At 29.0% G+C, this 12,302-nt stretch overlaps 1 protein-coding gene across 1 annotated transcript in view; it reads left to right on the plus strand.

Moving 5' to 3' along the window:
* Nup205 (nuclear pore complex protein Nup205) overlaps positions 1 to 12,302 on the plus strand; it is a 102,646-nt gene that overhangs the window by 30,773 nt on the left and 59,571 nt on the right. The window contains exons 9-13 of the mRNA XM_087158766.1: positions 531 to 593; positions 1,311 to 1,427; positions 2,382 to 2,495; positions 4,106 to 4,253; positions 8,651 to 8,847. Coding sequence (XP_087014892.1) covers positions 531 to 593; positions 1,311 to 1,427; positions 2,382 to 2,495; positions 4,106 to 4,253; positions 8,651 to 8,847 — 639 coding nt within the window. The remainder of the gene's footprint in view (positions 1 to 530; positions 594 to 1,310; positions 1,428 to 2,381; positions 2,496 to 4,105; positions 4,254 to 8,650; positions 8,848 to 12,302) is intronic.

Consider the following 12,302-nt stretch of genomic DNA (forward strand, 5'->3'; position numbering starts at 1 on the left):
TTACTTTTTCATTTTCAACCATAATTTGCTCTTGGGCAATCGAGGATTTAATAAAAAATCAGAATTTTTTCCGGACCGACTGTCATCAAGTATATCCTCAAGATTTTATTATTAAGCATTTTTAGAGTGATGTCAATGATATGTCCAATTTGAATAACTTGAAACTTCTACTCTGAGAGTATTGACTAGTTAGGTTTTTTTTAAATCCACTTTTGTTTATCGATTTTCATCATCCTTAATTAAATTTATGTTTCATAATTTCGGATGATAGCATTATTTAAGTATGTTAAGCTGTTCCTTTCTCCAGCAATTAAAACTAGTTTAGCTAGACTTAATGTAAGTCACTCAATAGCACAGTGATTGTTTATTTCCTCTTAATGTATTGTGTATAATGTGTACAGGGATAACACAGTGACTTTTTTTCCAGATATGACTAGCAATCTTGTATTTGTTTTCAATTATATTGTATAAAGTTATTTAGTATTAAATTTTTCTCTGATGTTTGTGACAATTTTTTCATTTCATTTTAGGAATTCTTCTTAAAACGTGTCCATAGCATTGTCACAGATTTTATTGTATTGATGCCTTTAAAGGTATGCCATTTATATCTACGAACTAAAAGTAGTAATTTTAATTATTCTGTTGTGTTTTTTTTATCACTCTTCATTTTATATTTCTGTGTCTTAGCAGCTTATATTTTATTGTACTAAATATTTTTCTTTCTTGTCATAATGTCATTTTTGTTTCTAGATGAAAAAATGGTTAATACGCTATTTTTTCTTTCGAACTTTCACGATACACTTAGTCTCACAGTGAACTGAAATTCCTTACCCCATGCAAGAAATTTCACTGTTCTGGACAGTAATTTCTGATAAACTTGTTCTTATCTGAATTTTTTTATTTAAAAGTATTGAATGTTGACCATGTCTTTATTTCATTTTATTAATTAATTTTTTAAAAATGGTGTGGAAAATGAAAGAAATATAGGCAGAGCATTACATTATTTAAAGTTCTTTGTTTCCCCCTTCTTAAAAATAGTTGAGTAAAGATGTATTGTACTGAAAATGTTTTAATTTTTCCGTGAAATGTTTATATTTTTAACCGCTACAGTACCTAGTAATTTATATCCCCCTCTCTCTCATTACTTCCTTGGAAAATTAGTTCTCTTTATTTTAGTTATTATTTATTTTTTAGTTATAAAATATGGCACTTTTTTTAATATGTGATAACCTGATAGTTAAAAAAAATGAACACGTGTTGCGCATTTTGTATGGGGAGTTTTATGATTTAGTTCTTTTCTTTTTTTTCAGGTGAAAGAGCTACGAAACAGAGGGGATGAAACAGCTCGCATCATAGAATCACATTTCAGGGAAGGATTAGAGCCACCATCCAATTTACCTCTGCACTTTGAACACTTATTAAACCTGGTAAAAAATTATTATATTTTTCTTAATTTTTTTATTACAGTCAAATCCTGTGATAAACTAATTCAAGAAACTAGTGCAAAATAATGTTCATAGTGTGTAGTGTTTTCAAAAAGTGCTTATTTTCAATTTTCGTTTTTTAAAAGCCCTTATATGTACTTTTTTTATTGAATGTTTTTGAAAAGAGCTTAATTTTCCCTGTTCGAAAATGAGATTTTTTCCCTCTACCGTGTCGATTTTTGCCACGTACTATGCAAAAACTTGGTTTTCTCATTGTTCTATTCAACGTTTTCACAATTCATTTTACAAGTTTGATGAAATACTTCAGAGTCCACATATGTATCTACTGAGCTGTGTTGGATTAGTTTCTTGTACTCTCATGTGCAACTCTGTTGCATTTCGCTAGATATTCTCCATTTTAGGCTTAATTTTTCACCCTCTGAAATTGAAACCGAAAAATCTCTCAATCGTTTTATGGAGGCTAATATAATCAAGAAAAAGAGTTCTTTACCAGAAAGTAGTTATTTTATCATGATCATGAAAACTATTTTTAGGGTATCACTTAAACATGCAATAAAATTTTTAAAAAAATTTCTGACTTATTTTTTGTTTGTTATATAAACAGATCATTTGTAATCTGCCCGATTCAGGGGTCTGTCCAGGCTAAATTTACTACCGTTTAGCGGTACCTTCACAAATTCAACTGTAGGAAAAACGGTAGTTTCATAAAATACTTTTTCTTGAAATTTTATTTTTGTATCCCTTAAGAAACGATAAATCCATGTTTTTGTGTTAATCTTTTAATATAATTTTTCATAAATTATGCCTAAATTTTCACAAAATAGGTACCTCTCAGAAAAACCTGGATAGACCCCTGCGCTTATAATCACTATATTATACTTTGTATTGTGCCTGATATTGAATGATTGCAACTATTCAGTATTATTTTTCTTCTAGATATCAGATTTGTATTTAAAAGATCCTCTTAATTTAGAATTAGCTGCAGATTTTTGGTGTCCATCTGATAGCTTATCAGAATTATCATATTACAACAGACCATCTCATAGACAGGTAAGAATTTTTAAATACATTGTTTTTTTATGTAATTGAGAAAAGTCCATGTACGGTGCTCAAAATATGTGTCCCAAAATAACATATCATTGCTCTTGCCTTTTTATTTATTTATTTATTTATTTTTTTTTTGCCTTCATACTTGATGTTTGCTTGCTCTCTTGTTTGTTTATCACCATGTTATAATATCTCGGGAAATGTAAGACTTGGGAATTCACGTGAAAATGATATTGCAATGAGGAAAAAAAGATTTTTTTAAAAAGTTACTTATATTTATGATGAAATCAGCATGAATAAAGAGTGTCAAATGGGTGATTTTAAATTTGCATGATGTAATAAAAGTATTTAAAATTTTTAAAACTATGGGGAAAGTATTAAAATAACTTTTAAAATATAGTTGAAAAATGGAGAGAAATAATTGCCAAAAAAATTTTAAAAATCTCTTAAATTATCAATGAAATCAACACAAATCAAGTGCGTTAAAAAGTGATTATTTAAATGTCGATTTGAAACTCGCATGTCGTAACTATTTCATAACAAAAATACTGTTTTTTTAAAAACAATGTTAAGTAGTAAGAATAGTGGCTTACAAAAATCATTTAAATTTACCTTAATATCTTAGCAAAGCGCGTAAAAAAATGATTGTTTAATGACGTGATTCAACTTTGAGATTCATGGTTGACAGATGAGAGGTATTTATTAAAGAAATGTATGCATCTTGGCTTGTGTATATTATGTATCAGCGGTCATTTGTTTATGATATCTCTCTCTATCTACTGTGTATTAAAACACTTAGAATCAATCTTGAGCCGTGATGGCTCAGGGGATAGAGCATTCGTCTACCAATGAGGTGAACCGGGTTCAAATCGCAGCAATGGTTGGTCGATGCGAAATCCGTATCCGGCTTGCGCCGACCACAGTGCTGACATTAAATATCCTAATTGATGGATGGATCTTGGGTTAGAGTGCTTTTGCCATTAGGCTAACTGTGGGTGGTTTTCTTCTCCATGTGATGCAGATATGTGTTAATTCCATCAAAAAGTTTTCCACGAATGCAAATTTCCCCCAATACTTGATCCAGGAGTTCTTTTGTGTTCTGGATTAGGCTCAAAATTACAAGAGGAATTGAACATTAGTAGTCGTTGACCCAGAATTGGGTTACATTGGTTGGCTCAACGGCGGTTATAAAATAAAATATTTTCACTTTGGTCAAAATGAAAAGTTCTGGTAGTAGAACATCGAATAGCTAAGAGCATTGCATGTTTTGATTTTATTGTAAAAGTAGCATTAGAGTTATATTGACGGCTATTCGCCCATGAAATTTGAAAACAACTAAATATGATTTTAGAGAAGAGTGTTTATTATTTTAAATGTTAGGTTTTTTTTAATGGCTAGAAAATATCGGGTTAATCAGCCAATTTTAAATAGGGTCCTAAACCTAAAATTGGGTCGGCTGTTCAACTACAGTTAAAGTAAAATAAATAGAATCAATCTTTAATCATTAAACCCTGGTTTTATGAAAATCATATGTTTCACTATGAAGATCAATGATTTAAAAAACAATGTTTTTTCCTCTCCAGATGATTGAAAACTCTTTTATCTAATTGCAGATTGCCTTATTTAAATTTATTCACATTGCTGGAGATTTATTACCTGCTCCACTCTTCATACCTTTTCATGAAATGCTGAGGAGTATATCAAATTCTCCTAGATGTGCCCACAACTGCTTCACGATGCTAAAAATGAATTGCAAAAATGGTATGTTGGTCTAATGTCGTTTGATATATGATTGCTTATTGTGAATTGATATTGCTGTTTTTGTCTTCACCAGTTATGGGCAAATTATGGCCTCTGGACCAACTGTAGCCTGTAGGAAGGCTTTATCCGGCCCGCTGATAGTATTTTAACCTGCCGATCCGTGGCGAATATAAACAATATACATTATGCACATAATCCGTAGTGTTTTTAAAAAGTGCTTAAAGGTGCTTTTTTGTTTTTTTAAAAGCCCTTAAAGGTGCTTTTTTCATTAGGTGTTTTTAAAAAGTGCTTAATTCTTTTCCCCTTTCAAAAATAAGATTTTTTTCTTTACCATGTTGATTTTCGGAAAGTATTATGCAAAAGCGTACATTTCACATTGTTCTATTCAATGTTTTCACCATTCATTCTACAACAATCCATTTCGGCGTACCTTCGATCCATAGCGTATGAAAGAGCCAATCATTTTGCATGTTTGATGAATTGTACTGTAGCACCAGGATTTAATATAATCAAATTATTTTTTCTGTTTAAAGCAAGATTTTGATAATAATAAATATTTTTATTTTAAATTAATAATTAATTATTTTTACACACCACTGCTTTTCTTTTCATTACATCTGTTTTTATTTATTTTCATCTCTTATTTCACCTTTTCTTCATGAAATGAAGTAAAATATAAAGAAAAACAATATAAATATTCCTTAAGGTTAATTTACAATAATATATTTCACCCTCAGTAACCTAATAAAATTTTTGAAACTATGCTGTACTTAACTTAAAATTGATCAATGAAGTTTTAATATATTTTTTTAATTTAATTTTATTTATTTATTTGAGGTAAGCATCTCAGTTTTAATTTTTTTAGTAACAATTTAATTTCATTTAGAACATTTTAGATCAATCAATTTGCTTAGAGCTTGAAAAATGTATGTATTTAGAGAAAAAATATTTCAGAACATTCTGTAGTTGTTTATTTATTTATTTTTTTGAATAAAGAGGAAAAATAATTTTGTGGAAAAAAATATTAAGCATATTTGCATAGCCAACTACAACAATATCTGACATCCTATTCAATTTTTAGGTAAATGGGATAAAAATTATTAGTTATTTATTGGGCCTGTAATTCGTCAATGAAACTGGAGAGGGAGTATTAAAAAGAGATACAAATTTGTTCTAGAATGCATGTTAAATATTTTTCCAAAAATTAGGCTCATCTTTTATTCTACAACCGGACACTCTTTCTTGTTCACTGCTTGCTATGCCACTAAATAGAAGTAAAAGGCATATCCATAAATATTGTGCTACAAAAAGATTATTTAATTTTATGCAGGCAATAAACAAAGCTATTATTATAATTTTTCCTGTTCCCAGAAAAATTTATTATAGTTTAATAATAGAGAAAAAAATTGTATTTTTTCTTCTTTTTAATGCAGTGATTATTTTTTTTCCAATATAATTTATTTTTTATTGTATATTAAAATAGTGAATTTTGTCAAAATTTTTTCCCATATTTAAAAAAAAATTTTTTTTTTTTATTCCATGATTTTTAAAATGATTAAATTTAAGAAAATATTACTTAAATATGAGTTTCATTTATATTGTTAATATATTACATTGTTGTTAATATATGTTGCATAATTAAAATGAGTGATTTTTCAACTAATTTTTATAAGATGGAAATTGTTTTAAAACATGTTAATCTGACCATTTCAACCAGAAATAGAAGACAATTTAAATTTAAGGAAGCTATTTAATTAAAAAAATAATATTTGTAGCATTAAGATTAGAATTAAAGTAATTTTCTGTCGTTATAATGCTTATCATTAACTTAAATTTCTATCGAATTTGAGAAATTTACGTCTAACACTGACATAAAAAATTTCAAATTAATTATGTATCATATTTCACAAACAACTGCATAGAATTTTTTATTCAAATGTCAGCTTCAAAATTCAGTCAAGTTTACATTTAAATTACAAACAAATTCACAGAGTTTAGACAATTTGTAAATCAGTAATCATTTTTTACTTTCAAGCGATTCACATCCTACAGCAAAAATTTAATCCATTTAATTTGAACTTATAATAATCAGTTTTTATAAAACAAATTGTTTTTTGTTCGGTTATGTTACTAAATATTTAATGTAAAAATTTTATGATTATAAACTTTTGTTTTATAAGATAGTTTATCTAAGAAATTAATGTTCATTTTTATTCCCACGCCATGGAATTGCCCAAATGTAAAAAAACCTATTAACTCATCTAAGCTAGGAAACCATGTTAGATTGGAATTCTTAATATATTCTAATTTCCATTAAGAAAGAAAAAAAAATAATAAAAGTTAAAGAATTTTATCTATTTTTTTCTCTCTATAGAATATGCAACAAGAAATTGACAATTTTTCCTTTACAAATACTGAATATGTCTTAAAATAATAGTGCTAATTTGAAGCAAACAACATTATTTAAACATTTGATTTATGATATTGGTTTAAAGAAAATTATTTCAATAAATTTTATAAAGAGCACTGTTTGTATAAAATACAGTATAAAATGGCTCTATATTGAAATGTAAATAAATATTAAAATTTATTTGTTTCTAATCACCTGGAATTATTTTCTTTTGCTTAATAAAAATATATTAAATTGTACTTATCCAAGGCTGTTTTGGGTCATTGCTATTTGGTACATTTTGTGCAAAAACTATTTAGCGCTTACAACTAATTTTATTCATTAAGAGTGCTATTTTCTGCAAGCTAAACATTGTTTCCTCCACATCTATTAAGGATGATATATTTAAAAAATAACATTTTATATGAAATACTCAGGGATGAAAGACTTCCGCAAAAGACCGGAAATCCGCTTTTTTTCTCCCAATTTTTAAAATTTCCGACCATGTTCCAAAAACTAAAATTTTTGGGCAGTCCAATTAGAGAACCCAAGACTCCCGAATAATAGTCGGATTACCTCAACTTCCGCTATTGAGTGGAAAGGAGTTTAAGCGTTTCGTTCCCGACCGCCGTTATTTGATTTAATTTATTAGGCTGATTTTCGGAATTTTAAATATTAGGAACTGCGCCGGAATTTAATCCGGAGATTTTAGCATCAATCATCAATTTACGTATTTAACTGACTTAAAAGTTACGTGTTGCGATTTAAAAGCCGTGCTAGCAATTCCTATTCTCTCAATTTAAAAATCCAATATCGCGATTTGTATTTAAGCGTTTTTAAAACCCAATAACGTGATTTGTATTCTCGCAAGTTTAAAATCCAACATCGCTATTCCTATTCACACATTTTTAAATCCAATATTGCGATTGGTTATCAAGCAGTTGTAATATCAGATATCATTTTTCTTATTTGTACGCTATTTAAAAATTACTCATTGTAATTTGTATTCACATGATTTAAAAATTATGCATCACGATTCTTAATTACGCGATTTAAAAATTCAATATCACAATTTGTATTTTCGTGTTTTTACAATCCAACAGCGCGATTCATATTCACGTGGTTTTAAATTCCAAAATCGCGATTCATATTCGCGCGATTTTAAAATGCAATATCGGGATTCATATTCACACGATTTTAAAATCCAATATCGCGATTCTTGAAAGAAGTAGAAGTTAGTTTTCTCTTGAATTAGTTACTGTAAAGATGTGGTATATTTTTCATTAGTAAGACATGTAATAGTCATGCCTTCCTATAATTGCTGAATTTTTTTTAATACAGTAGTGGTCACAATTTTAAAATTATATTTAAGCAAAATTTAAAGTTAACTGTCTAAATGCTTCTGCCACTTTAAATATTAAATAAAAATCTCCCAGCATAGTTAAAAGTTGCTTTTATAAATCTCAGTATCAAATAGAGCACTCCCCCCCCTCTCCTCCCAGTGGCCTGCATTGTAAAAGTTCAGCTTTTTTTATTTTTGTCCACTTTCATGCCTGAATACTACACTATTATATTGACTAGTACACTAATATTGATACTTTCCTTGTACCTATACTACACTTTAGCAGGGGGGGGGGGAAACCCGCTGACCTGGAAATTTTAAAAATTTTTCTGGAAAAATCAGGGAAATTTGAAACCTGATTTGAGTGACCACCCTGAAGGTGAATGCATGAGATCGTCATCTTAAACAACTGACGAAGATCGAACCTGTACCTTTTTGTTATTTAATCAATTAAAATATAAAAATTCCTTTTAGCATCATTTGTCTAACATTTACAATGATCTCAGCGCAAACCAAGCGAAGAGTGATTACTTAAATTTTGTATGTTGTGTAATAATCTTAGCACATTAACACGATGTACTGAAAAGGAAGCAGTTTGGTGATTGCTGGTATAAGTGAAAAAAGAAAAAAAAAATCTCAAATTTCACAAAGAATTTTATTTTCTAGGCAATCAAAATATTGTTTCCTGGGATCATTTCTTTTCCACCTTACATCGTTATTACAGTAGCTTACACGAAGAAGTACCATCTGCATTCGATCGTCAGCGCACCTACCCACAAAGAATGCATGCTAAGGTCATCACACCGTTAGAATTGGATGGTTTGATCTCTGTGTTGAAGCTTATTTCTCAAATAGTTAAATTGGTATTTACCCTCTTGCTTCTTTTAAAAATTAGTATATTTTATAAATTACTACCCAGATAGCAAAGTAAGGTTTATTTTCACTCAGCAAAAACCTTTTAATGTAAACCTTAAAGGGTTTCTTATATGGTCTATGTGTAAACCTTCTAATCTTAAAACAAGATCTGTGACAAACCGTTCTATTCTACTCACATTACATTAATGCAAAACCTTGGAAAGCAATCATCTGTATAAAACCTGAAAATCGAGGTTGTCTTAGGGTTTTCAAGCGTGAAACAAATCTTCGAATAAAGCCAGTCTTGAGGCAGTGTTTTCATCTCAGAAAAAAAATGGGTGAGAATTTCTCACCCTTTCTCAAAAACAGGGTGAGATTTCAAAAATTAAAAAAAAAAAAAAAAAACACAAAGAGACTTGAAAAAAAAAAAATAATTTCTTTAATTATAATGCATTTTTAACATCTTCTAATTTTTAAAGCATTGAATATTTTTGCTGCATCATCATATGGAAAATGTTCTACATTTACTTTTTCATCAGCTATTCTCATTAGGTTGCTCAAATGCGTATTTGTTTCATTTTGATCGTTTCTACCCACATTTGTTTCATTTTCATTTGTCCGTTTCGGAGTAGAAGATATTGGCTTTACAAGGTATTTGTCCATCTTACATTAACGAGCAAAAAATTTGAACGTCTTACATGAAGAAACCTTACCTACGGTAAACACGTGGTTGCAGAGAAGTGCGTTCTGAAAGAGGTTCCGTGGTTCGGAAGGATGGTGTTCTGTTGTTCTTAATGGTTCTGAACAATACTGGTTAATAGGGAAGTTAGATAATGGGGCAGATGTTGAAAATAATAAAAGATCTAGGAAGAAAAGTGAAACGGATTTTATTCTAAATGGCGCAAATGAGAAATTTTTTTCAAAATACGAGAAATTCGCGAATTTTGAAATTGGTTTATAGAATGCGCGAATTTCTCGCGGTAATCATTTTTTAATGCGAGAATATAAAAATATATGCGAGATTCTCACGCTGTAGTGAAAACACTGCTTAAGGTGAAAATAATCTTAAATCTAGTTAATTATAAGGTTTCTTTTCGCAACGTTTGTATGCTCAGCTAAAATCCACCTTGTCATAAAATGTTAATGGACAATGCAATTTGATCCTATTGCTTGTGTGATGTCAGCTAAAACGTCATTATGGACCTAAATGACCAATTTGCCTTAGTGACAATACTTTTAAAAAAAGCTTTAAAACTAACTTAGAACTTTAGGATGAAAGGTTTAAAACTGCAACATTTTTGCTTTATTGAAAAAAGGTTTTTAATACAAACGTTTTCTTGACAATAAAAAGAAAATTCTGACACAAGATTGCTATAAAGTTACATGCTTTCTAAGTAGTATCTTTTATTGGTGTTTATTTTTAGTTAAATAGTATATCGTCATTGAGTTTTTAAATATGAACGCAGCTCAGAATGCATATTTACAAAAGTGGGCAAAGCGTGTGGAAATGCGTGTTTACAAAAAATGGACTACAAAAAAGTGATTTTTCAGTTTTAAACCTAAATTTAACGACTAAATAAAAAGAATTTGTGTGCTTATGTTTCCTGACTTATCTAAGCACCATCATTACAAACCGAAGTCCTGGATTTGAGGCTAGGTATGTTACAGAAATAACTTAACAGACAATCTCTTCATATTCAGAACTATAAACAATTAAGTGGATTTTAAAAAGACCAATTTAATAAAATATACCATGGAATTCATACAAATGAAGCATATCATATTTGTGTGGCGTTTATAAGAAGTCTGGAAGAACAAGGAAAACCTGGAATTGTCAGGGAATTTTATTTTAACTCCAAAAATCAGGGATAGTTTTACTAAAACCTGGAGTATTTGTATATGATACCTGGAAAATAACCATCTTAAAATTGTCAGTAACATTAATCAGTTATTGAGATTCGAGTTAAATAATTCTAACATCTATTATAATTATTTGTTGTAAAAATTTCACATTTTAGTCAAACTGAGATGTTCCTTTCCTCATTTTATAATACTTTTTTTTTTACACAGAAAATCTAATATTTCACATTACAAATAAAAGAATCAAAGTTTTCTGATGAAAATAGGGTCTCAATTTTCATTGAAATATACCTGGAAAAGTCCGGGAAATTTTTTTTCTTCTGAAATTGAGTGGGAACCCTGAAAATGCTTAAAATGTGCTTATTTTTGATTTACGTTATTTAAAAGCCCTTACAGGTGCTTTTTTTATGCATGATTTTCACAATTTTCTCTGCAATATTTATCAGAAACTAGTTATTTTATCATGATTTTGTAAAGTTTCTGAACATTTTTTTAAATTTATTGATTATTTTTTTATAAATTAAGAGCTTTAAGCTATAGAAAAAAATAATTTTTATTACAGATCCTAATTATGATTTTTTTGGGGGGGAAAGTAATTTACAATATTTTTTGGGTGCTTAAAAAGTACTTCAGAGGTGATTGTGCTCCGGAAAAAATCCGGATTTCCGGATTTTTTGCTAACTACGATCCGGAAGTTTCCTGAAATCCAAGGTACAGAAGTTTTAAGAAATCATCGATTACATTTATGAATAAAAATTCTTGTATTTTGTTTAAAAAATGGTAGAACTAGAATTTATTCTTGGCATCTCTTTCATTTGTAATTATTTTTTTAGTAATATAATGAATGTGATTAGAGATAAAAGTAAACTTATAAGTAATTATTCATTTAAATTATACTGCATATAATTTATTTAGAATATCATTTTTTGAAAATATTAAAAATTTAAATTTATAAGACATTAATATTTTGAAATGCATCATTAATGATTTTATTCAAGAAATTTTCCGGATTTTTGAGTTGGGCTCACAATCACCCCTGGTACTTAAAAGGTGCTAATTTTTTGTTGAAAAATCTAGCTACTCACTCTGTTTTATTAATTCATTTGTTTGGAAAAGATAATCAAATGCTAGGTCTATTTCAGTGAACACATAGTTTGACCTATGTTCATTTTTATAATTATGTGTTTCTAGCCGGGACCCTTTTCATAACCACACAATTTAAGCTTTGTGCATTTTTATAAGCACTTATTTCGATCTGTGTCCAGATTTAATGTTTCACTGACTAAATTTTATTGTAGGGGGTGCAACCTTTTCAAAGGAGGGCTATTATCTATAGTCCATTCCACCTTAAGTTGGCACTGGAGAGAAAGGCAGGTAGACCGGATTACAGCTGTTGTCATGAAAACTGGGTTACTCTTTAAGTCAGTTGGGGGATGGGGTAGCAAAAAAAGGGAGAAAGTGGCCAGTATTGGCGTTTAAGAAAGCAAAACGCTGATTTTTTTTTTTTTTAAACCAAGAATCGTACTAAAATTTTGAATGGAATACGGATTAAGATTTTTTAGAGCATTTCTAATAATTATTATTTTAAGATACTAGTTGTAAG

Source organism: Parasteatoda tepidariorum, chromosome 3, assembly GCF_982258835.1.
Source record: "Parasteatoda tepidariorum strain Cologne lab strain chromosome 3, Ptep-v5.0, whole genome shotgun sequence".
Classification (NCBI taxonomy): domain Eukaryota; kingdom Metazoa; phylum Arthropoda; class Arachnida; order Araneae; family Theridiidae; genus Parasteatoda; species Parasteatoda tepidariorum.